The following is a 26,154-nucleotide window of genomic DNA, read 5'->3' as shown; positions in this document are numbered from 1 at the left end:
ATAAATTTATACTAGGTATCCTTCAGAAATTCATCACAATTTTCATCAGATCTACATATTTAGATACCATTTTTCAGAAACTCAACATGATTTTCTTCGGATCTGTATTATGATTAAATTTTATTATCCTGTGCTTTAAAGTGTTCCGTACACGCTGCAAAATAATCAGTAAATATTATAAACTCAACTGACAACCATTATTACCTAATTTCTGTAATCTCACGAACATCCATTTATTACTAGCAGTTACTACCAACATTGCCTTCTGCGAAACAGTTGCAAAAGTACCCTCAATTAGAAACTAACAGACGTATCCTTGGGATAATTTCCGACTTTCTTATCTTTTTAACTCCATCCATTTCCATGGTAATCTCAGTGGTTTCCGATTTTTCTGCGGCCCTACTGCCACCCTCTTGGTTCCTTACATTGGCCGTGACTAACGCTATTCGGAGTGCGTTGGAAAGGGCTCCAGGTATTTCCATACATCCCATTCTTGAATTCTCTCTAAAAAAGAAAGAAAAACGAACTTTAATTTAAATTTCTTTTAGTATCCTTCTTACAATTAATTAAAATGTTCTGTATAGCATGTTTTCATTTTTTAAAAATATGTTGAAATCAGGGACTATGATGTTTGTTACCCAAATTTACAAATTTATAATATAAACGTTAGCATCTTACAATTATTTTAAATTGTTTTCATCAGAAATAATCGTTATAATTACACAAACTTCTTTGGTTAAAAATTCCGTCACCGATAATGATTATCAATAACTAAAAATAGTTCATTACAGTTATGGTTATGTATAAACAAAACAATATTTATCGTTAATAATAGTTATCGATAACCGTAGAAATGTCCACTGATAATGATTATTTGTAAGCAGAACACTCAAAAATTAATATTTTTGAATCACTTAATTTTTTCAAAACATTTGTTACAATTTAGTAGGTTTTTTTATTGCCAAGGAGAGGTAACTTTTTTTTCAAATAACTTCTCTCGTTAGAATTTTGAGAATATTTGCTATTTTTGGCCACTGGTTGAAACATTCGAAATACTCCATATTTTTTACCTTTTAAACTTTATTTACTCTAATTGTTTTTAAGATGCCAATTTATAATGTTCTATTACTCGTAAGTACCTTTGAATATCGATAGGACGTTTTATTGTAATACCACGTACATATGTTGAAACCACTAATTTCTTAACAATTTTTGTGTATAAATTGTACGTATATTTAAAAATATTAATTAAATCTGTGTTGAGAATTTTGGATCTTAATAGCCGAAATAATAGTATAGGAACACTAAATATACACTTTGAATTTATATTAGAATAGTTATATATTTATTCGATAAATGATTCCAAAGATATTCATCGATACACACTTGCACGCGTCTCAGCACTTTCTCCCATAACAGATTGTTAACTGGACAGTTTACATTCCTTTGTTTTCGAGACGCCGCGCACACACATATTTCCACACACTGATATTCACATACAAGTCTAACCTAGTCTAGCACATAAAATTATACATATCTCAATAATATGATTTCAAGTCATTTCTAGATAGAAATGTCTTATTTCGCTCCTTTTATAAAATTAAAATGTTCTATCTGAAGCATTTAATTCGTTAATACATTTTTATCTATTTATTTATTTATTTTTTTTTTTCATTATCCAGTGCTATCATCTATGTATTATTTACCTGTATGCTTAGTTATAATTGTAGAGGTAGATGTAGGCTGTTACGAAAAGCTGACTAAATTAAATCGATTAAAGAAAATCAAGAATCACAGGAAGAAAATGTAAAACCTCAGTCTTTTCAGTTTCCAACTGCATCTAGAAGCATCAGATGGTAGCGTCTCCTGTATGTCTCAGACTCATTTGCATATACTGAAACAATGAAGAAACACGCTTCTGTTTTCCAATAAGGGTCATTCCACATCGAATCTATCATTTTTTGACGTCGAAGATAGGAATTTTTTCAGTGAAATATCATATAATTTACACGAATTTCTCATTTTCCTGAAAATGGAATTCAGAAACGGTTTTTGTAATGGAGTTGCTCCTTTTGAGCTTTAATCTGTATGGTTAGATATATTTAAATAAAATTTTGTTTGCATTAAAAGATCAGTATTTTGTGATGTTGGAAATTATAAACACACGTCTGTCTTTCAATTTTGAAAATTTTACTTCTAACTGATTTTCGAATATTGAATCCGCCTTAAACGTATGTAAGTACATGTCTGACAATCGTCTGCTTCAATAGCAAACTGCAGACGTAAATATATTGCAATCAATTTCGATCATGTTTAAGAAATGTGGACAAAATCTTTTGTTTCTTTTCAAGCGAATGAAACTCTATGAGAATATATTGAGAGTAAATGTGTTCTGTATTTCTGTGCGGTGTGCAAAGTTTAAAAGGATATATTAATTCTTTCTTGTTGTTTATACAATTGATATTCAAAGTAACGCGTTTGGATATTGATTAAAAATTCATTTTTGATTGAAAATAATCTCACCAAACGCTTGGAATGCCCATTTATATTTGACTTATTTTACTGGTCTTTTTTTGTTCTGAGGTGCTTTGCAATCTGAGCACGCTTTTCCTGGAAAGAGTGCCAGACAAGGCTCTATTGTCTAAGGATGGAATTTCATTAGCCGTACTGCCGCTTCTTACGCGGTTGCGTCTGAAATCCCCAGTCTGAGTCTTAAATCCGAATTCTATGGGTAACATTGTTTGCCTGTCTGCACCACTCACATAGCAACACCAACTGATATACGCGTCCGACGCTTGTGTTGATACACATAGCACACACGACTATGATAATATCATTGACAGCAATGCTGCTATTTTTCGACAAACGAGTTTTAAGTGTTGCGTCGGGTGTTTAGATACTACGTGACCTTGTAATGATTTCGATAAACAACTCTATAATGTGTACCTTTCTTAGCGTTTATTCACAAAACATTTTTAATATAATAATAACTATATAATAATATAATATAATAATAATAATAACATAATCGTGTGATAATGACTGAAATGCCGCGGGTCAATAAAATATTAGTTTCTCCTCTCATGTCACAAAAAAAATTTTTTTTTTTTTTTTTTTCGTGGAGGAAATCTTCATAGACACCTTAATACCCAAGCAAAGTGGTGGAGCATAAGGTAGTGCCGGATTCTTACCGGCTAAAACCTCCACGGGCGGGGGATCAGTAGCCAGTGCGCGAGTTTCCTCGGGCCCCTGGGGTGCCTAACATCATCAAGCACCCTTTATTACTAAGGTGCAATCCCAGAAGATACGTGCACCTACAACAATATGGCAAGAGCGGGGCTGTCACTTGCCTGTTGCATATTTTTCTTTTCAGAAAAACTCGATAAAGAGAGGTACAAATCGTAATTCTTCTTTTCATCAAAAGCCGAGGATTCGAACTCGGCACGCCACGCGTCGCCTTTAGTTCTGGGCTTTAACGAGCGTAGCTGGCTACACCGCCGAGGTTCTAGCTGATTGGGAAGTATTTGATTCTTAATGTGGCAATGTATATCAGGAAGTATTCTAATTAGCCTCTTGATGTATTATACATTATATGTTATAATTATAATTAACTATATATATAATTATTCGCTAATATACAAAATGCCATAAACAAAATAGCGTTTTTAATCTTTTCTAGCGTTTATTCACAAAACATTTTTAATATAATAATAACTATATAATAATATAATATAATAATAATAATAACATAATCGTGTGATATTGATTGAAATGTAGCAGTTCAATAAAATATTAGTTTCTTCTTTCATACTACAAAAAAATTTTTTTTTTTTTATCGTAGAGGAAATCTTCAATAGACACCTACCACCTTATGGGGGCGGCAGAAGGTAGTGCCGGATTCTTACCGGCTAAAACCTCCACGGGCGAGACTGTAGAATAATGTGATCAATCGTCGGGGGCCCCTGTGTGTTTAAAACACTTCAGTTCCTTATACAGCGCACTTCCAGAAAGTACACCCACACAATACACACGAGGAAGGGGCTTGGCCGCATGCATGTTGTGTATTACTATTGAACAGAAATTCGAATTCCTTGGGTTCTTTGTACACAATAGCTCAATTGCAGGATTCGAACTCACGACGCCTTGTCTTCAGTTCTGAGCTTTATCAGGCGTTTTTTTTTTTTATCTTTGTTTATTAATTCCAGGTTTTTTACATATTTTTTTTACATGATTTTTTTTCCAGAATAAACGCTGAATTCTAATTGTAGGGTGGTACAGGCAAAAGTACCGATACGCGACGGTACGACGTAGCCATGCATTATTACATTCTTTTCTCTTTTTTCTTTTTTTTTTTTTTTTTTTAAGATTATTATTGTTAAATAAAATAAAATTAAGCCGCTGTTGCGCTGTGCTTATGTACGATATTTTAATTTATGTCCTGAAAGCCTGGACGCAAAAACAGGACAGTTCGCTAGCCTATTAGGGAGGGACTGGGAGGGGTGGGGAGAGGTGTTCTGTGGGATTAGTATAATATTTGTTTATCTATTTACATATTTACATATTTACATATTTACACTTTTATTCGGTGAGCGTTGCCGTTCTGTGGCTCTTTATCTTGTTGTTTTTGTTGTGAATTCCGTATCCACCAATATTTTTTTGTGTTTTTTCTGTGTTTGTCTTCTGAATCCTTTTGGGGGAGGGCCATGTTGTATCTCCAACTAGTGTCTGCAGTACGGCCATCTAGGTTTTCCTCGTATTGAATAGATTTCATTCCTATTTTCCTTTGCATATGATAAATTATGGGTATGTTGTTTTGGTCTTGGAGATAGTTTCTTTCGTCTAGGTATAGAAAGGCTTCGGGGGGGATGTGGCCTGTTAACAGAGTGTTTTTGAAGTATGCGTCGTTTGGGTATAAGCAGCCGAAGATTAGGCTGTTTTCTTTGATCTTCGCGGCTTGCGAGAAGTGATTTCTCGTTAGTTTTAGGATGTGACAGTCGATGCGGTGGATGTTGGCTAAGTCGTATATTTTTTTTGTTTTTTACGTATTTTCTGTATCCGCTGTGTTCTGATCTGTAAATGCTCAGGCAAGCTCTGATGCATTTTCTTTCAAATATGCGAATTTTTTCCATTATTGACGCTGGTATGTTGTACCATATTGGGCAGCCGTAGGTTATAATGGGTCTTATTAGCGATTGGTAGCACATGATTTTTACTTTGCTATCGAGAATTCTGGAATAAAACAGCCTTTTTGTGTTCCAAAAAGCTTTGCTGGCTTTGGAGAGTTGGATTTCGATGTGTTGCTTATAATTTAGTTTTTCATCTATGTTTATTCCTAGGTATTTTACGCAATTTTTGTGTGGTATGAGGTTCTCTTCGTTTGCTTTTTCTTTTAGGCGGAATTTCCTGACTTGTTCCCTTTCAGCTGGGCCGATTTTGCTTGTCATGGGTCTGAATAGTATGGTTTCGCATTTGCTTTCGTTAATTTTTAGTTTCCATGTATGATAGTAATCGCTGATTTTGTTAAAGAGTTCTTGCAGTTCTGTTCTTATCGTTTTGGTTTTGCGGCCTGTTACGTAGGTGATTAGGTCATCCGCGAAGGCTATGGAGCGTTTATGTGTGGATGTGTTGAGGTTAAAGAGGTTTAGTAAGTCGTTATCGTAGATGCTGAAGAGTAGCGGGGAATTTACTGTTCCTTGTTGCAGGCCGTTCTCTATGGAGAATTCTTTGCTTGATGTGTACGAGCCGTCGGTCATTATAAATGTTTTGTTTGTTATCATGTCCCATACTATTTTGATTAGGTATTCGGGGAAGTTCTTTTTAATCATTTTATAAATGAGTCCTGGGATCCAGACGGTGTCGAAGGCTTTTTCGATGTCTATTAGGCAGGCGGCTACTCGCTGATTTGCGTTAAGTGCCCAGCAGATATCCGACGTAAGTTTATTTATTGCGTGGATTGTGGAGTGTTTGTGGCGGAAGCCGAATTGGTTTTCCGGGATTATCTTATTTTTTGAGCAGAAGGCTGCTAGGGGGTTGTTTATGATCATTTCGTATACTTTGCTTATGTTGGGGAGGAGGCTTATGGGTCGTAGGTTTGCAGGTGTTGAGCCGTCTTTATTTTTTTTTTGTAATGGCTATGAGTTTGGCTTTTTTCCATTTTTTGGGGAAGTACGTGATGTTTAGTGCGTTATTAAACAGTACTGTGTAGTACCATTTTATTTTGTTTGGTAGGCGTTTGAGCGAGATTTTTGGAATGCCATCGAAGCTGGCGGATTTTATGTTGTTTAGCGTGGAGAAGATTGTACTTAATTGATTGAAGTTTGTAAAGTAGTTTATTTCTGGGTCGGGCTGTTTGGGGTCGTCCGATGTGTTTTCGTTTGAGAATGTGCAGACTTTTTAAATGTCGGTACGGATTCTTGTAGGGCGATTTGTATATGTTTTTCTAAATAGAAAATACAAATAGACGAAATCGTCTATGAACGAGTCGATTTGTCTGTCTGTTAGGTTGACATTGTTGTAGATTTTTAGGTCGCAGTTCTGTTCGAGCAGGTTTTGGAACTTTTTCCAGTCTGTCTTTTTGTAGTTGTACCTGGGTGTTTCGGTCTGCGTTTCGAGTGTTAGGTAGTCGGATGTGTTATTGCTTATCTGAAGTACTATGGCGTTATGGTCGCTGTCGTAGTCTATGGTTTTGAGAGTGTTATTTGGTCGTAAGTTTTGGAATTTTATTCGGGCGTCTGCTAGGCATATGTCTAGGTAGGAGCATCCTTTTGGGTAAGAGGGTAGCTCGGAGCCATAGAGGTTTGTTTTGTAGAAAATGCTTTTATTGTCTAGCCAGGTTCTGACGGAGTTTCCTCTCGTGTTGTTTGTTTCGTTTTTCCAGCTGGTATGTTTGGCGTTAAGGTCACCGGCTATTATGTAGTAGTTTTCCTGTTTGTCGAGCTGTAAAAGTTGGAAGAGATCGTCGAATTCGTCGTTAAATTGTTTCTGGTTTCCGTAGGCTGCGTAGGCTGCGGAGATAAATAAGTTTTCCTTATTGTTTATTTTTATTTTTATGATCGTCGTCTCTAGGATTTTGAATTTTGTTATTTTGTCGTTTTGTATTGTTTTGAACTTCAGGGGGTTTTTATGAGGATTGCCGTTCCTCCTCCTTGGGTAGCGTTTGGTCTGTCGTGTTTTATTATAGAGTAGTTTTTGTATTGCACTTTATGTCTATAGTTCAGTTTGGTTTCTGAGATAAGTACTATGTCGGGGGTTTCTTTCTTAATTAGTGTTAGCAAGCTGTATCTTTTTTGGTTTGAGATTAGTGAGTTGGCGTTTATTGAGATGATTTTCAGATGTTTAACTTTTATCTGGTTTATTTTTTGCTGTGATTGGTGGACGAGTGGGTTTTGGCTAATCTTCGTCTATATTTTCGATGATGTTGAAGATGGAATCGATTCTTTCTTCATGTGTATTTAGTGCTTTTTTTATTTCGTTTAGTTGTGTTTGTTGGTCGCTTAGAGCTTTTAGGATGCTTTTTTTGAAGTCTTCAATGACATTTATTATGCTTATTTGGGGTGAGTCTATTGTTGGGTTGGGGTTTTGTTTGACTCGTGCCGCTATGTTTGTTACTTGCGGGCTTGTCTCGTTTATACTTGTTCTTTGTTTTACTATGTCCGCGAACTTTAGCTCGGGGACGTACTTACGGCTTATTTTGGCGATTCTTTCGGTTTTTGCTGTTTTTGCTTTGGTGATTTTTTCATTAATCTTTTTACGTAATTCGACGAGTTTTGGGCATCCTTTGTATGATGCAGGATGTCCGCAGTTTTTGCAGTTTACGCAGTAGATTTTTTCTTTCCTTACTGCTGCTTCTTTTTTTATTTTGCACTCGCCTGGCCCGTGCGGTTCAGTGCATTTTACACAGCGATAGTTTAGGTTACAGTTTTGTGCTGTGTGGCCTATTCGCTGGCATTTGTAGCACTGCGTGATATCGTTTTTTTTAATTTTTTCCCATGCTATTTTCAGATAGTTGAGTCTGTTTATTTTTAGTAGGTTCCCAATGTTGCTATCGGGGGATACTTGAATTATATAGATTGGGAGCAATGTGTTGTTCTCCCTTGATTTTCTTGTTGTGAATCGCGTCACTTTGGTGAAGTTAACTTCTTCTATTTTCAGGGCTTTTAGGTCTTCTAGAATTTCTGCTTCTGTGTAGCTGTTTCCTAGCCCTTTTAGCAGGTACGTGTGAGGTTTTTAGGATTTTGGGGTATATGTGTAATAGGCCGTGTTGGCTGCGGTCAGTATTTTTTTTGCTTTCGCGTGGTCATTTAGGTTTTGAAGATAAAGCACGTGCTTACCTGCATGGATTCTTTTGATATGGAAATTCTTGATTTTGAGGGAGTTTTCCATGAGTGCTATTGTGTCTTTCGGGTCTTGTAACGTTATGTTGATGGGGGGCGGCCTGGCCCCTTTTGCCGATGTGGGTGGGTCTGCCTGGTCTTCAGCGGGGTGGCTGGGTGACAGGCCCTTATGCGTTTGGTTTTTCAGTAATGTTGGCGGTTGTGGTGTTGTTTTTTTCGGCGGAGCGGCGGGGTGGGGGGGTGCTTGTCCGGGCGGTATAGCTTTTGCTTGTGGTTATTGATGACGTGTCCAGGGGAGTGTGCTGTCTGGTTACCTTTTTCCTTAATACGTCGTTTTTTTTTTTAATGTTTTCGATAATGGTTTCATGCGGTTGCGGTGTGCAGGGGTCTTGGGCTTGGAGGGCTTCGAATCTGTTTTTTAATGTGATTGCCATTGGTTGAGGTTGTGGGCTTCTTTTTTGTTTCATATTTTCGTTTTTATCGTCGTGCTCTTCTTATGAGTCGCTTTCTTCTCCTTTTAAATTTTCTTGTTTTGAGTTCGTTTTGTTCCTGGTTACCAGGTTTGGAGGCGGATTGAGTTTCCGCGTCTTTTGTGTAGCAGTTCTTATGCTGCTATCTTTAATTATTTGTTGTTTTTCTATCTTTCTTTTGATTCCTTTTTTTGACGAGCTTATGGCAGATTCCGCCTCCTTGGTTTCGATTTCATTCCTTTCTGCTTCTATTTTTTTTATTCTTTGTAGAGTGGTTGATGTTATCACTATTTTTTCACTATTTAGCACTCTTTTTGTTTTTCTTTTTTTTTGCTCTCTCACTGTCTACTGTGCACTGTATAACTTGCCGCGCTCACTGTTAGGGCCTACGCCTGTTTATCCCTTAGGGCCGAGAGATCCGACCTGCTCGGAGGATTACGGTCAACTGCCTCTTTAGCTGGCTACGTAGCTGGCTACACCGCCGAGATTCTAGCTGATTGGGAAGTACTTGAATCTTAATGTGGCAATGTATATCATAGGAAGTATTCTAATTAGCCTCTTGAAGGAGATGTACATTGTTCGTAGCCCTCTCAAAATATAAGGGGTAAAGGTAAATAATTCCTTTAATTAAATCATTATTATTAAATCTACTATGAAGCTCTTAATGATATATTTTTGCTGCTATTATATTTCTTGTAGTAAGAGAAGGCCGTTCTAATTCCTCTTCTAATGCACTTATTTTCAAGATGCTTACCCTTGAGTTTTCCACTGCACCGGCAGAGATTTTATAACATATGGGATTAGCATATGTTATAAATAGATCTAATTAATAATTTGTAACAAAAGATTTTAACCTCAAGATTTGGGTCCGATGCAAACGATCTAATTTGCAACAAATGGCCGCAACGGTAATGGGTTGGAAGAACAAGAAAATACATATGTATGTATTCTTCTTTTGTGAAACAGTGTAAAAGTGTTTTTATTAACCAACATAGGCCTACATATCCGTTAGCAGAATTTTCACATGTTTATTACAAGTTGTATGCGTATTGATACAACCGACGGGTGTGTACATCGCAACTGGTACCACTGTGCGATTGTCAGACCGACGATATAAATATCGTCCATTTGATTCGGGTTTACGAGCGCTTCAAACGAAGCTGCGTACGACGTTCGTTGTCGACCGACGCTTCGGTTGAAGAAATCCGACGTTAAATTGGATGAGTAGCGCCGGGCGACTTTTCCAACCATCTAGAACTTTGAATTCTTCTTTTATTATTTAGTTTGTACTTTACAATTTTTAGCTAAATAACATGTGGATGGCTACTCCCAGCGGAGTACCATTTTCGAGTTTGACTATTTTATTTCTTTAGTGAGGTCACTGGGATGTTTTCTTTTTAATGTTCTTCCTATGCGAGTTTTGCTGGCTTTATCAGCCAGCTGGTTTGGATCTGTTGCCGTTCTTTCCTTGTATATTTTGCGTATCTGCCGAGTTCTTCTTCGACCGTTGGTATTTTTAGGTCTTTGCGTATATCCTCGTTTCTGACATACCAGAGGGCGTTGACTATTGTTGCCAGTATCTTCGATGTAGCGACTTTAGTTCATTTACGTGTCTCATTGCTGCTGTCCCCCATAGTGTTATTTCATATGTCCAAATTGGTTTTATTACCGTTTTGTAGAGTTTTGATGTATTTTCCATGCTGAGTTTAGAATTTCGATTAGTTAGCCAGTACATCTGTCTTCTTTTTATCCATATTTTGTCTAGAATTAATTTAGTATGTAGCCTCCGTGTAAATTACTTGTCCAAGTGGAATTCTAGGTATTTAATTGGCCTTGTTTGTGTTATGTGCGTGCTATTTAATTGGATATTTGCTATTCAGACCATCATGAAATACTCTAACGAAATCACGCACGGAGGAATGTTGTTTAGCGGTTTTCTCAGAAACAATTTTGTTGTTTCCATATCATAAACCATGCTAGCCCCTGATATTATGATTTCTTCTTTGTTTCTGTAGTTAGCTGCTACAGTTATTGTTATGGTTTTATAAATAGTAATTTGTTGCTCATGCTCAATTTAGATTTTCTTGCTGTAAGGTATTGCAACGAATTTCTCATTATCATTAGGTGTTTAATGTTTTCCACTCCAACTTACGATCCAAATGCAGTACAACATATTTAGCCAAAGTTGTTTGTTAGATTTCCTGATTTAACAATTTAATCTTATGAGATTCTTTTTTTTTTTTAAAGGGAAGGCAATGTGCAAACACTTGTTTGAGTTTAATTGGATTTTGCTATCTCTCGTTAAGCGTGCTACATTGTATAGGTGCTTTTTAGGTTTCTTGTTGCTATTTCAATGTTTCCGTGCTTGTTTCTATGTCGCATGCTTAATTTGTACCTTACAATTTGTCCAGCTCGACATTCGGCAAATTTTTCTAGCTTATTTTCAGACGTGAATCTAGCGAAGGAATAAGTTTCCGTTTCCAGCATTGTTAGCTATAAACGAAATAGAAAATGGGTTCGAGGACACTTTCTTGTGGAACCGTACATTTCTTTCAGAGACGTCACCTACATTTCTAATTTTAACATAAAAATACCTATTCCTAATGTAGGAGAAAATAATTCCATATGTGCCATTCAGCAGAATTGTTTATAACTTTCTTAAAATTCTTCATTTTATCACATAATACATAAAATCATTCAGACTTTAGCGAAGGCCTTTTCCACATTGAGAAACAACGCGGTGTATTATTTTCCTCCTTCCGTTGATTTAATTACGTCGCTTTTATTCTGTGTATTTACTTTACTGTATTCTGATTCTTTCTAAATCTAAATTGTTGGCCCAGGATCAGGTATTTGGTTATTGGCGGGCTAGCCAGCCGCGCTCCTTCAGTCTCGAGGCTGAAGACATGACAGGGGCATAGTGAGTTTGTAACCTCGACATGAATATTTTTCGAAAGGATGGAGAACCCCGAATCTCTCTCACAAGCCAATGTACAACAGAGGCAATCCAGAGTGCTCCCTTGCGTGTTGTGTTTGTACTTTCTGCGAGCGCTTGGTAAAGTTGCTTGGTAAGCACCCCTCAGGGCCGACCATCACTCGCGCAAATTCCTACCATCCCGCCCGTGGAGTTTTAGTCGGTAAGAGTCCGACACTGCTCTGCTGTTGCTGCAGCAGTAAAGCGACCATGAGGATTTCTCCACGTACAAAAAAAGAATGGTATTTAGCTATTATTTCATCCATTCATCTTCTGTCAATTGTCTTCTCTACTATTTTGGATGTTGGATTCCATCCAACATGGATTCCATGAGTGGGAGAATGGAATTGTTTTAATATCAACATATACATTCATACTATAATGTCTTAGGTTGACAACTAAATGATTGCGGATCTTGTCATTATCACCTAATGACAAAACCCACAATCACTTAATTCCTAACTCAATAGTACAGGATTCCTCTTGTTTCTATCCTATTCGTGGCCTGCAGAGAATTTCTACAAAAAAAAGGTTACTCGTCGTATCGATAGCTGGTTATGGAATGGTTGAAAGAGTTTTTACAAAATTCCTGAGTGGGAAAAAATAAGAAAGGTTAAAAGCCTGACGCTGCTGGTGGTGTCTCTCGTCTTCGTCTCGTTCAACATTTACGTCCGGCTTAAAACCATCCGTTCTTACACAATGGTTGAAAAAACTGATCCACACTGTGGAATATTATCATTAGCTCTTGGCGTTTCTACTTTTATGAACGTATCACATACCTCACCGGTATCATAAATTTCCTTGTTGGTTTTGTCTTATTCAAGTTCAGAGAGAAACATTGACAATGGTGTTAATGAGACACTTTTGCTTAAGTAAATTATGTTGTGTAGCTCGTGTCTCCTTTCCAATAGATCTGTTTCGATATATTCTATGTCAAGTTTTCGGTGTTTAATTTACTTATAATTCTCAATGAGAATTAATTGTAAAAAGTCTATCAAATAAAAAACAAGTAAAAATTTCGTGTGTAATTCTTTCATTGCCACTTGAAACCTTTTACCATCTTTGTTTAGTAGGTATAATAATTTACATTTTTACTTTTTAGAATATTTCTTACTATCCTGTATGGGTGTGAATCGAGCTCTTGTAGTTTCATTTGTTCTTCCAATTGTTTCATTATATGTTTTTTTATTCTTATACGTAGTTTTAATGTTTCCTTGTTTTATTCAATTTACATTACATTTAATGTATAGTTTTTGATATAAAAGTAGAATGATTTTGTAAATTCTCATCACCGAGGTTTCGTAATGTTATACGTCTGTTTGACGTTTACGGATCTTCTAACCACTTGATATTGGTTTTCACGTTAATTAGTCTTATTTTCGTACGTGAATTTTCCAAATCTACTTTTGTTCCCCTTTTCCTTTTTAGTCTGGGTAGCTTCCATTGCATATTGATAACTTTTCCATTTCCGTTTCTCACCTAAAAAAGTATTAAACCTGTGTTGCAAAACGTGTTTTTCCCAAGAAATGTCAAAGCTTTTGAAGCATTTCTGAATAATATTTTTGAATTTGATAGATTTACAAATTTATATCTCCTCTTAATTTTTAACTCTCCTAGTCTGCCTCTCAAGCACTACTGATGTGCAGCGCTCTACTCTTTTTAAAATATGACACTTGAAAGCTTTTTTTTATTTGCTAGAATTTTACAATCAATTCTCATTGAGAATTATAAGTAATAACTTTTAATTATAGTAACAACCGATTAATCGGATATCGGTCGGTAAGCGTCGGCGAAGATAAACCGATTAATAGGGTGTCGGTCGGTAAAGTGGTAAAAACTTGCAAGTCGAAGTATGATGAGTATAAGTTGGAGTTGCCGGTCGATTTTCACAATTGAAAATCGGAGCGTTAAATGTTAAAAAATGAAAATAATTAACATTAAATTTGTATTTTGTTCAAAATTTTAATCAACTTGTTCTTTATATATTCTTTATATATATCAATCGTAATATCAATTACGATGCTCATAATGACAATATTACCACTTATAGTCTCTGTCTTCGTTTCTGGTTATAAATTTCTATCATTCTTATTTATTGTTATGAAATTATCATATCAAACTATTTGTGAAAATTATATACAATGAAGGTAATAGTATACACGATGAAATACAAAATTTTGTTTAAAATGTATCATCATGTCATGTTAGATTGTATGAATTTGTATCGAAAAGATAACATTTTTTTTTATTTGAAGGAATTTTAGAATCGATTCTCATTGAATATTACAAGTAAATTATTTTGTTGTGCTATAACTTGAATAAGAAATGTTTATCGTATGTTTGATTCCGGTTGAATCTAATGCTTAATTCTAGAAAAGATAACATGTATGTAGATTAATTATCTTTCAAAACGTACACTGTGAATATCGGTGCAAAATTTTTCATGATTTTCCATGAATTAATATATTTTGAAATCTATCGGAATTATTTAGATATTTCTGCTTCTTTCGTATTTCTGTAGATGTATTGAGCGGATGTCCTGAATTAGAATGTTCTAAAACAGTGTCTTTTTGTGATTTTTTTTAGAAGGGAAAGAGAGAAACAAAGTTATTGAATTTTGGCATATGGTTTTATATATATTTAACGAACACAAAAAATTTGTTTTAAAGTAAACTAAAATAATTATAACAGATTTCTAAGCCTATTTCGTGGACTGCAGTTTTCAATCGGCGTGAAAGATCCACCTCGTAATTCTTGACTGAAACGAAAAACCAAAAAAGGATTAAGTTATTATACATTTCTCTTCTCGATGAACTAAAAAAGTTCGGCAAAGAGTTTATTGAAATAATTGTTATATGGAGGAGAAAATGAGAAAAATGGGGATTAGCGAAAAACTAACCCGAAGGATTAAACAGTTATACGCAGAAACAAAGAATGTGGTGAGAATCTAGGGCCACAACACAAAAAAGTGTTGGGCAGTGAGGGGAGTCAGACAAGGATGTCCGTTGAGCCCGACGTTATTCGACATCTACGTGGCTGGACTGGAAGAAGAACTAAGGAGGGGACAAGCCGGGGGCATAGTAGTAGGAGAAGGAAAGGTATGGTCACTGATATATACAGACGATATTGTGCTGATAGCGGATAGAGAAGAGGAGCTAAAGGAAATGTTAAGGAGATTAAAGAAATTTTTAAAGGAAACCGAATTGGAACTGAGCACGGAAAAGGCCAAGATAGTAGTTTTCGAAAAAAGAAGAAACAAATGGAGACAAAGAAAATGAAAATGGGAAGAGTAAGAATTAGAAGAAGTGGACGAGATAAGATACCTAGGGTACATACTACAGAAAAACGACAGTGATGAGGAGCACATACAGGACAGGAAAAAGAGAGCAACAATAGCAGTGAAGAAAACATGGAACGTGGGAGAAAGGATATTCAAATAGGACTACAAGAGGAGAATGAAGATGTTTGGAGCACTGGTAGAGAGCGTGGTGCTGTTTGGAGCAGAGGTATGGGGTTGAAATTTAGAAGAAAAATTGGATAGAATACAAAGAAGATATGAAAAATGGATCTTAGATCTAGATATGTCAACACCAAATTATATATTGATAGAGGAATGCAAGCCAATGGAAAACGAAGAAAAAGCATTAAAAAGAGTAGCAAGGTATGAAGAGAAAGCCCTGGAATCAAGAAAGGAACTAGTAAAGGAGTGCACAAAGGAAAGAAAGGGAAAGTGGGGAAATGGCCAAGAAGGGAAAAGAGCAAGAAAGAGAAAGAAGGGACTAGAAGAGATGAGAAATGGAGCGACACAGATGGAAGCAAAAGAAGAGCAAGAAAGGATGACAGCTGATTCGGTCTGATTAGTGCTTGATAGCACAAGATTTCTACTTTGCTGTTGAGAGACGAGAACGAGTGCACTCAACGCGGTTTGAACGTTTGCTGAAATAAATGGTTTTATTATTTGCTTTTGTTGAAGCGATGCTCACTTCTAGGAAAACTCTACATCTTCTTTAGTGTTTAGTTTTCTTAGTCCTCAAAGCCATTGAGTATTGTTTAGCTCTAAATAAATTTGAAGGGCCTTCCAGTCTCATAGTCTTTTTAAGAATATGCCATGCACACAGATAGTGCAGCCAGATATATATAGACGGGCCACCAATAGTAAGTAATAGTAAGTTTGAAGAAGAACTATATAATACTACATATAATAGTAAGTAATAGTAAGTATATAGACTAGTATTATAGTTAGACGCATGGCTTCGAAGCTCTGTTGTAATGCAACGCTGCCAGAGTGTGGATCTGGATTAGTATACCCTGTACTTATACTTATATTTATACTTATACTTACACTCAAATATATTTCTGTTACACATTCATCACACGTTCCTCGAACAGATAACTTCAACAAAGATGGTTGCAAAATTCTTCAGCCTCCTTTCCGTTGCTTCTGGCTCGTGTGTTGTCTGTTTTTCTGATTACTGGGATTAGTTTTATTAGCTTCTTTATTTTGTTCATGGCTTTCCATAGAACATAGTTGGCATTCTCGTATGCACAGAGTGAATCTATGAATTTTGAGAATTCGTTATTATTATGATCTTTTATTTTACTTTCTATTTCCTTTAGAAGTTTGTTTAGATGTTTTTTTGCTTTCACGTATTTTATGTTTTTGCCATTTTGCTTTCACTTTCCTTTTTTCTCTGACTTTGTCAAGAATGTCTTGTGGAATTATTTTTGTTTGCCTGTTATTTGGTTCATAACTAGTAGTTGCCCATGCTGCTTCTATAATTTCAATGTACTGCCTGTTCGCAGTAGTGCATATACTGCTGACATCTGAAAGTAATTGCCATTAGTTTGTATTGTAACGGTGGTTGCTTGAGCATGTTCCTAATGGATTTGGCTATGTTGGTGTTAAGTTAGTTACTTGTGCATAACTTCGGCTACCAAAGGTGTTGGTATTTCCATGATTAGTGTTCTATACGTATTGTATTGTTTGGTGTTGGATTTGATTACATAATATCTAGTTGCTGTATGTTCTGCTTCGAAGCAAGTGGCAGGAGGATGTGAGGAAAAAGCAACACCATGTTAATGATCATAGAGATCAACTTTTGTCTTAAATATATGATTATTATGATTATATTATTCTTATTTTGTATCTAACTAATGTCTAAGAAATGTTATATAAAATAAATATTTTTTCATTATTAGAATCCTTTGTAAACTCTATAATTAGATTATAATTTAGCTTCCTCGATCAAAAATTTAATAACATTGAAAATTTTTAATCATGGGTAATATTTTAAATATGGCACTGTTTATATATTATAGGTAGATTAATAGTTACACAATTTTTTAATGAATTAAGAAAAAACTAAAATACTTACTTTCCAATATATGCGTCAAATATAAAAGCAATAAAAATATGTGTACATGTTTAATTTAAAAATTGTAGTCTTGTTAAACTTTTTTGTTAGTAATAATAATGCATGTTTAATGATGGTTCATAATTAATATTCATTTAAACAATGTTTTCTGTACTAAATGGAGTATTGTAGATGTATTTGTTTGAAATAAATGGTGAGAAATTATAATAAATACATAATATAGTATTAGCTATTGAATAAGCTTATTGCTTTAGTTTATATTCTTTACCTTTAGTGCTTTCACCGAAGAATGGCGCCAAACACAAAATCCTAGCTACCTGATCGCAGTGTTCAATGATGGCTGATTTGTAAAATACATCTTGCAACATTAAGAACCTCATCTCCTTTACAGCAGTTAACAGACCTGTGTGTACAATTGTGACCTAGGGACAGTGTGGCATATTAGTGAAATTAAAAGCTTAAAATCATGTTTAATATAATGACATGAAGATATAAATTAGTGTCTAATTTTATTAATGAAAACTTAAATACATTTTTTATGCTTATTATATATTTTTTTAAAATACTGTATGACTGGAATAATGTAATGCAAATACTTTGTTAAACATAATATATTAAAAAATTGGATTTATATTCAATTACTTTCTATTTTCCACCAAGAGTTACGCAGTTAATTCACAATTACTCTCTTCGTTTAGGATCGTTTGGAAGATAATACATTTTCTTATCACTCTTTGACTTGTTTCTGTATTCCTTGGCTGAGTAATCAGGCATTTGAAGTAATGTTCCAAACTTAAATGCTAATTCTGTATGTTCTCTATGACTTCAAAAATTTATAATAAACACAAAGTATAAATCACCTTAAAGTAAAAACAGATAACATCATATAGATTTAATTACTCAGATGTGTGTAGTTCAAAATTTGATGTTAATTTAAAATTGTAATATAATTTATCGTTAAACTTTGCAAAAATGTTGTATTTTCTTTTGAGGTTATTTTTACCAATCTTATGAAAATGTTATTCAACTATTATTTATATCTATTAGCAATAACGACTCTTAATAATATCTTACTTTTCCTTATTATTCTTTATTTCCGTCGTTATATAGACTCTAATACACGGTAAATATTATCACACTTTGTTTACAGACAACTTTGTAAATGCATACTTTATACATTTATATCTATACCAATCTATACATAACTGCTGCAGGAATCTCTTTTATAAATGGCTCTTTTATAAATTTTTATAAATGCAAATGAATTTAAGAGGATTTTAACTGAACGTCAGCACATACTTTATTTTACATGTATCTACATAAATATGTTTTATATTTATATTATAAATATTTATATTTGTGCATTGTGTTTAATTATGAAACTTTTGTTTCGTATAATTAATAAATCTACGCGGAAGAATGCGTTCACAACACGATGAAATATATCATATTTCGAACGTGTTTCTCGAGGTATAAAAAATTAACTGTTTAAATAACTCGTTAGGATTAAATTTCAATTAACTACTTCATAAACGATCTGAAAATTATTTTTTCAGAAAATAATTTATTAGCCAAATAAATGGAAAAATGTAGAAAATGTAAAAATTATTTAAAAGTTGAGATCGTGCGCGGTTATCATTAATTTGCATTTTGGGGACATTTTGTATATATTATTTTGACCAATTGAAGAAGAAAATAAAGTGCAACATTCCATATATTATCAGATTTATCGAAAAATATTTCCATAAGGAAAAGTTATACAGAAGTATGCTCTTGACTATATATTTCAAGATCATTAAAATCTGTCAGACATTCTCTGATAATAATTACCGAATTAATATGGAGAACAATTTATGTAACAAAACATTTACTGACGCGTTGAATGAAATATTTAATAAATATTATGTAGGACTTTTTTATTTATTTAGAATGGATTAAACAGGAAACGATGGTTATTTAACGTGAACTAAATACAGTAATGTGTTATAACTAAGCCAACTAAATAGTCAATTTACAACTCTCGTCATGAAGCTTATACTTCCTTCAAATTCAAAAATGCATTTCAACGATAAAATTATGTTTACTAATTACAGTGTTTTTACGATATAGTAAAACCAATGCACTTTGTATTTAATTTATTTATTAAACGAATCTTTATACAAGTAAATGCTATACGATAACACACGATAAAATGACAATAAGACAAACATGTATATATATATATATATATGTATATGCTATACAAAATTATGCTAGTGTTGTGCTGCTCGAGTTAGCAAATTTAATTTTAATGTATTATATAAAGGTATGTAACTCACATATAATGGTCACGAACACTCATTGAGCACTTGGATTGAATATATATGTTTTTAAAAATATTTCTGTACCTCTTACGACTAGGTCGCATCGCACAAATTGCATCAATAAAATCAGGTACATGAATTTACAGTTATAATAATATAAAACATATGTATATTGTCTGTTTACTAAACTAATATATACAATATTGTTAACTAGCGATTTGAACTGTATAGAGTTTCTAACACTTTGAGCAGATTGCGGTTACAATCTAAAGAGTGATCATATACATTTCTAATTAACTTCAACAAAGAAAAAAGAAATTATAACTACATAAATGAAGTACAGATATGTAACAATTTATCTTCCATATTTTACCTCTTATAATTCTTGAAGAATATTTATATCCTATCCAAATTTTGTAAATTATTTTCTAAATTTAATCAGGACTCAAAGGTTTAAAAACGATATACTACAGAGAGTATTACATAATTATAGCGGATCAATATATTTTCATTAAAAACAGAATTTGTGTGTATTTCACTCTAACAAGGTTATGTTTATGAATAGGAAAATTCGGATATGGACGGTTTTACAGAAGTGGGAATTTCTTGCGGTCCTTAATATTTTAATACTTTTAAAAATGTTAAATTGTATTATATTTGCACGTCATAGAAGGATAATAATTGTAATTTCATAAGCAAATTATGAAGAACTGTCAATTTAATCCAATTATATCCAAAAATTACCCTTTTATACGTGAAATTCTCAATTCCCTGTTAAATAACATGATAAAATTGTAAAAGAAGTAGTAAGAGGCCTGATCAGAGTGTAATACAATATTTATATTATATTCATGCTTAAAGAATGCTTTGCACTGTTTCGGTAAGGTTATAATTCAATCCTAAGCGACACAAAATAAAGTGTACAATTTATCTTAATTTACAATAAATAACGCAAGATCGATCCTTAGATCGCTTATGTAAGGAATAAATGTTCATTATTTCTAAAAATGCAATAATTATTTTTAAGTTTAACTGGGAATTCTCAAGATTGATAATTAGTTTGCTTATAATTAATAAATATCGATTGGGTGAAACTATAGAACCGTTACGTCTTTTCCGATCTCGATGATTTTTGAATATATTGTCAAGTGTATGATTGCAAACAACTTTCTTCTTTAAATATCTAAGAAATCTATCTATATCGTGACAATAAATTCTGTTTATAAAATACATATCATATAATTTATATAATAACTCGTTGAAATTTAGCTTTTATTTTTTGTTGATAGTATGGTAAGAAAATATAGTTCGAACGCTCGTAACGGTTGCCTGGGTTACGTCATCCTTGGTTGTAAGGAAAGATAACAAAGCCACTCAAGGGTATCGCGGACTTCGATGTCTTTCGCAGCTGCGACGCCAAGGGTGTCACGTAAAATTCGTAATAAAAAAAGGAAGAGCTGAGCAATAGCTTAACCTGATTGTCCTTTTGTATTTTTAGTCACAAAAGTGGTGAAGTACAATATTGTAACGAAGTAGCGAAGTTACAAAGTATTAAAATATTTGTTCAAATCGCGGCCAAGACTAGTCTCATGGTCGACACAGAATTCTCGCAACATGTCCCAATTCGCCACATTTAAAACATTTTGCTTGCCGCTTAGCAAATGGTACACGTTCGGTGTTAGAAAACGATGAAACGCATTTGTTGACTGGATTATAATTACGTGTTGTAGCTAATGGTCGGCTGCTTGTCTGCATCAGTCTGTTACTAAACTGTTGGTTATACGTTACTGTTGGTCGAGTATCTGTCCTCCATTCCTGTTCTTCTTCTCGTAGGTATCTTTCAATGTCTACTGCTTTCTTTTCTGTTTCGTTCAATGAATCTAGTTTGCTCGCTAACAGTATACGTCCTATGTCGTTTTTAAGTCCTTTTAAATAAATTCGACTTACTTTCCTCATGGTGGCTTCAATCATTATTCGTCTTGTAATTAGTTGTGGATTTTCACTGGTTATTGCATATATAAGTTTATTCAATATGCAGCGGAACCGGATGCTGAAATTTTGAACAGATTCGTAGCGTCCCTGTTTTAAATCGCGTAATTGTTCTTCGTATTCGTCAGATGTTACTTCAAGTACTATGTTGGATCTCAAAGTATCGTATAAGTTTATATAATTTTCAATAGGTACGTTTCGAATACTTTGCGCGGCTCTACCAACTATTTTATCGATTTTTATAGCTTTCAATAACAAATCCTTTTCGGAACAACACATTTGGATAGAATGTACTTCTTTTATGAAATCTTCCACTCCAATGTCATCCTCACCGTTTAAAATTGGAATGTATCTTATTGCATCTTTCGCTAATAACATAGTCTGGTGTTGTTCGTTGTTATCTTTGGCTTTGTCATCGTTATTGCTTTTAGGATCAAATACCGTTTTGGGTGCGCTCGCTGCAGGTACACAATGATACTTTTTTTTCGATTTCGCGGTTTTCTTTGTGCTGTTCATGACAAATTTAGAATCCTTCTTCTTAATTGTTTCCTGATTTGCAATGGCTAGCTTCAATTCGGCAATTTTTCTTTTTAGCAGTTCGATTTCATTATCGCGGCGTTTATTCTCTTCTCTTGTTTGTTGCGTTAGAATTTGGATCTGTTCCTGAATTTCGCTGTGCTTCTGTATCGCTTGTAGTACTTGCTCCAGATTAATGCCGCTGTCTCTAAATGATACTTCAGACATTTTTTTTCTCGAAAATTGTTACTTAGTCTGGCAAAAGAATCGAGCTTTACCTTGATATCCGTAGAAATGGAACTTCCGTAGAATGTCCGTTATCAAGCTGTAGGCTTCAGATTGTGAGTTTGATGACGATCCGTAGGCCAAGTCGAGTCCTTTTCAAGTAGGTAAGATGTCTTGTTTTCCTAACGAGAACTTCTCACTATTACTTAACTTAATATTTAACTTAACTTTTATATTTTGATATGCTTTTACTCAGAAAAATTATTAATTGCAATATTACAATAAAGTAGCGAAGTTACAAAGTATTAAAATAGTTCGAACCACGGCCAACACTGTATCCAAGACTAGTCTCGTAGTTGAATGCTCGTAGTTTTTATATGGGCGGAGTTTGTAGGAGTTGAGGGGCAAGGAGAGGATTCCGAACGCCCTACGCGATAGGGAAAGTTTGGTTTGGGCTATGTGTCCAAAGGCCAGGTTAGAATTTAACGGTTCATTGTCAGATAACGTGGAATGGCGTGGATTTTGGTATAGTCGCTGTCACATGGGTAGTCGGTTGTTCTTTGTACAATCGTCAACGTGGACGAGCGTCAAAGCAAAACCACGCAAATTCGGCATTTCCGATAATATAGAAGATTGCTTTGAATTCGTTCGATTAATTCCTAACAGTATCTATGAACAGTAAACCTAAGGTCCCATACACAATTGCACACGCTAGATTGTAAGAAATATTTGTTATATACGTATATAGCGGCACATGAGTTATAGGACGATTCGAATTGAGAGTGACTCGTGTTATTGTTTTACCTCGGAGTATTAACGCCGTTTCGATGTACGAGATTTAAAAGTAAACAAACTCCGGATAAAACAATATCGCTGCTACGTGCAACCGTCAACCGGAATCGAATTCAAATTTTTCCTCTAACCAGTACAAATAGACGAGCTCTAGAACATTTATTAACCAGTATCATTATAGCGAGTAGCATTGAGCAAACGACAATTACAGCGTTAATATTAATATATTATTAATATATATAGAGAGAGATATTAGATATTAATAGAGATATTATTAATATAATAATTAATTAATCTATTAATATATTAATTAATATTAATTAATATTAATTAATTATATATTAATATTATTATTATAAATTATATATTATATTATATATTATATATAATTATATATTAATATTAATATATTAATTAATATTAATTAATATATTAATATTAACTCTGTATTCTGTATTTTTTTTTATTTACTATAGACTATTTACAATCAATTTTCATTGAGAATTATAAATAAATTCTTTTGGCGTGGTACTGTAACTTGGATTATAATAATTTATAGTATGTTTGATTCTAGTTGAATGTATTCTGTACTTAGAGCGATTTTTAATACATCTGACTATAGCAAGTATTCACTCGTCGCGTCATTAAATAAATCAACACGTTTGGCATCCGCCTCAGCTCATTTGAAAGCCATTTGTGTAAATTGAAACCGTCGACCTTGCACAAATCGCTTGTTATTGTTTTAGCAGGGCTGACTCCTTAGAGCAGTCAGTAGAGAAAATGTCGTCTATGTATATTTATTTCTCTAGAACTGCTGCTCTTAGAGGAAACATATTGTTCTCGTCTGCAGTTAACTCTTTTATTACTTTATCGACTAAAAATGAACTACTAATAATCCTATATGTAATTATACATGTATATGTATATATAGCATAAAAATCTTGTACGCAGCTTATGAATTCGAATTAGCTCTAAGGCGTGAAATCTCCTAGAAATCAGCAGGAATTAACGACGATCGTGTATAAGAATTTATAAAAATGTATAAGAAATATAAACGCAAACTTCTATGTACGTTTGAAGAACCTTCGAAGCAAGCAAAGATTTATTACAAGAATTATTACGATATTGAGCTTTCTGTGAATTATCTTACGCAGAATAAGAGGTAGAAATGTAAAATTTACTAGCATTCTCGAGTTTTCGGTCTTAAGCTTTGTATTCAAGAAAGTATCCGTTCCTTGAGAGTTTACGGAAGGAATTTTCTGACTACCAGGAAAATCGGCCCAAATGTTTGGTTGGACGTTTGGCAGCTGCCAACATAAATAAGGGACCAGACGTGGCCTCTACAAATTCAGAAACTTTTCCAGAAATCAAAAGAGCTCTCTAGATAAATGTAGTAAAAATTTTTTTACCATCGGTATTCTCGTTATCCAGGATCCATTATGAGTTTCAATGAAGTTTTTCCAATGCTTATCCAGATTCTCAATTTGTACTGTTATAGCATCTTTTATAGCATTTAGCCAATAGCGCGCGCCATAGCGAGTTATACATTTCCAACGCGCTCGGATAAGCTAACCTATACGCTTTCCACCGCGCATTTTTCCAAGTATCGATGACTAATATTTACTACATAAAAATCAAACAAGTCTAAAAATTATTTAAGTGGTTAATTATGTTTTGCGGTAATGATTTCATTTAATGATTTCACACGTTGTTTATACAAAACATCAAATTAAAAATATACAAAAATATAGGTAAAATTAAAAACATTAAAGATGACTAAAGATAAATAACGCAACTTGAGCGTGAAATTAAAAATTCATAATGAATTTTAATAATTTTTTACAGTGTGGTATCGCTCGATTATAACTTTATTTAGTCATAATTGATAATGTAAATTTTTAATTAATTTTAACACCGCTAAATTGGTGTATTTTATTATATACTGTACTTTATAAAAGCAGAAAAAGTGGTGCAATTAATGGGAACAATTCCGGCTAAAGAATAACTGATAATAACAATAACAACAACAACAAAGAAAACGCATTGCTAAAGTCAAAAAGGGAAATTTCCCTATTCGGTCACGCAGCGATGTTCTTCACAAAGGGAGACCTCCCCCTCGGTTGGTCCCGGTGTCAAACCATTTCAACTAATTCTTCCTTTTTAAAAAAGAAGAAGAAAGAGAGAGGAAGATCTCCCTTTTTTGAGAGAAAAGAGCAGATGTGCGTTAGGGGCGACCAGAGGATTGGACGAGAGAAGACCCTTTCAAACGAGACTCCTCCCTTCGGAGGACGGTACAATAAGAAGAGGCTCAGAGGTTCAGGCGATCCGGGCTCAAATTACTTCATAATTTGCTACTCAGGGCTAACTCAGATAAGAGGAAATGCTTCACTAACTCAATCCTAACCTACCTTTTCCAGTTGCGTATCCCGACCAATTTTCATTACAAACATAGGTATACATTCACTTTTGTGTATAAAATAACTGTATGTGTAAAGTACAAATTAGATAATAAAAAAAGCAGATTATGTCGATCTCTGGCCACTATAGCACTACGTACAGGGTTGGAGATTCCATCTATAAAAGGTTTGTATGCAAGAGGTTTTGGTATACTATAGTACATACGTACTAAGAGGAGCGGTGTGTGAGATATAGAGGAATATGTGTGTATTGACATTGTAGAGTTTGATATTTAAATATTCTGTAGTTAATAAAGTTAGGTACAATATCTAGTACACAATTAAACCTCACATGCCTACGATCCTACACATTTAACTTGGAGTTGAAAATGTAAAAATCTAATAATTTGTGCATTATAATCGTATGAAGGAACAATTGAAAGATTTAAATAAACATTTTTGAATTTGTGACAAATTTATGAATTCTATATTTTTAACATGTACTTGTCAAAGCAAAATGGACTGGAATAAAATTCGAGTATTTTTTTTATAATTTTATAGATTAGATATATTTATACATCTATAATCTAAATCTATCTAATATCTATATAAATATATATATTAATATATAGATAATAAATAATAAATAAATATATATATATTAATATATAGATAATAAACAATAAATAAATATACATATTAATATACTAAAAAATAAGTAGATATTATTACATAGGATAGACATAGATATGTAGCGGCACATGAGTCAGAGGACACTTCA

At 33.8% G+C, this 26,154-nt stretch overlaps 2 protein-coding genes and 2 long non-coding RNA genes across 7 annotated transcripts; all 4 read right to left on the bottom strand.

The window, feature by feature from the left end:
* Positions 1 to 1,467, bottom strand: LOC126926465 (uncharacterized). 2 transcript variants are annotated; one of them, XR_007714628.1, is made up of 3 exons: positions 1,140 to 1,467; positions 205 to 504; positions 1 to 102 (listed from the first exon to the last, which is right to left on the bottom strand). It is a non-coding gene; the product is annotated as an uncharacterized LOC126926465 (long non-coding RNA). The 2 variants fall into 2 exon arrangements; XR_007714627.1 differs by having other exon boundaries at positions 18 to 154; positions 258 to 504.
* Positions 1,468 to 9,748: 8,281 nt separating this feature from the next.
* LOC126926490 (uncharacterized) lies at positions 9,749 to 10,624 on the bottom strand. The gene is made up of 2 exons (XR_007714657.1): positions 10,473 to 10,624; positions 9,749 to 10,383 (listed from the first exon to the last, which is right to left on the bottom strand). It is a non-coding gene; the product is annotated as an uncharacterized LOC126926490 (long non-coding RNA).
* A 3,768-nt stretch (positions 10,625 to 14,392) lies between these two features.
* LOC126926439 (uncharacterized) lies at positions 14,393 to 18,444 on the bottom strand. Of its 3 annotated transcripts, XR_007714562.1 has the most exons (6): positions 18,227 to 18,444; positions 17,749 to 18,012; positions 17,421 to 17,574; positions 16,120 to 16,601; positions 15,761 to 16,054; positions 14,393 to 14,535 (listed from the first exon to the last, which is right to left on the bottom strand). XR_007714562.1 is itself a non-coding variant. In XM_050742767.1 (4 exons), exons 2-4 carry the CDS (start codon positions 17,758 to 17,760, stop codon positions 16,375 to 16,377), a joined length of 393 nt encoding a protein of 130 aa, XP_050598724.1. In that variant the 5' UTR covers positions 17,761 to 18,012; positions 18,227 to 18,384; the 3' UTR covers positions 16,354 to 16,374. The 3 variants fall into 3 exon arrangements, 1 of the variants encoding a protein (XP_050598724.1); XR_007714561.1 differs by lacking the exon at positions 15,761 to 16,054 and having other exon boundaries at positions 18,227 to 18,396; XM_050742767.1 differs by lacking the exons at positions 14,393 to 14,535; positions 15,761 to 16,054 and having other exon boundaries at positions 16,354 to 16,601; positions 18,227 to 18,384.
* Positions 18,445 to 19,282: 838 nt separating this feature from the next.
* On the bottom strand, positions 19,283 to 22,870 carry LOC126926434 (uncharacterized). Its single transcript, XM_050742755.1, has 2 exons — positions 22,239 to 22,870; positions 19,283 to 22,168 (listed from the first exon to the last, which is right to left on the bottom strand). Exon 2 carries the CDS (start codon positions 21,958 to 21,960, stop codon positions 21,043 to 21,045), a length of 918 nt encoding a protein of 305 aa, XP_050598712.1. The 5' UTR covers positions 21,961 to 22,168; positions 22,239 to 22,870; the 3' UTR covers positions 19,283 to 21,042.
* Positions 22,871 to 26,154: the final 3,284 nt, after the last annotated feature.

This window comes from Bombus affinis, chromosome 18 (assembly GCF_024516045.1).
Source record: "Bombus affinis isolate iyBomAffi1 chromosome 18, iyBomAffi1.2, whole genome shotgun sequence".
Taxonomy (NCBI): domain Eukaryota; kingdom Metazoa; phylum Arthropoda; class Insecta; order Hymenoptera; family Apidae; genus Bombus; species Bombus affinis.
Note: the sequence above shows the minus strand (reverse complement) of the source record. Positions and strands in the feature narration are given on the sequence as shown.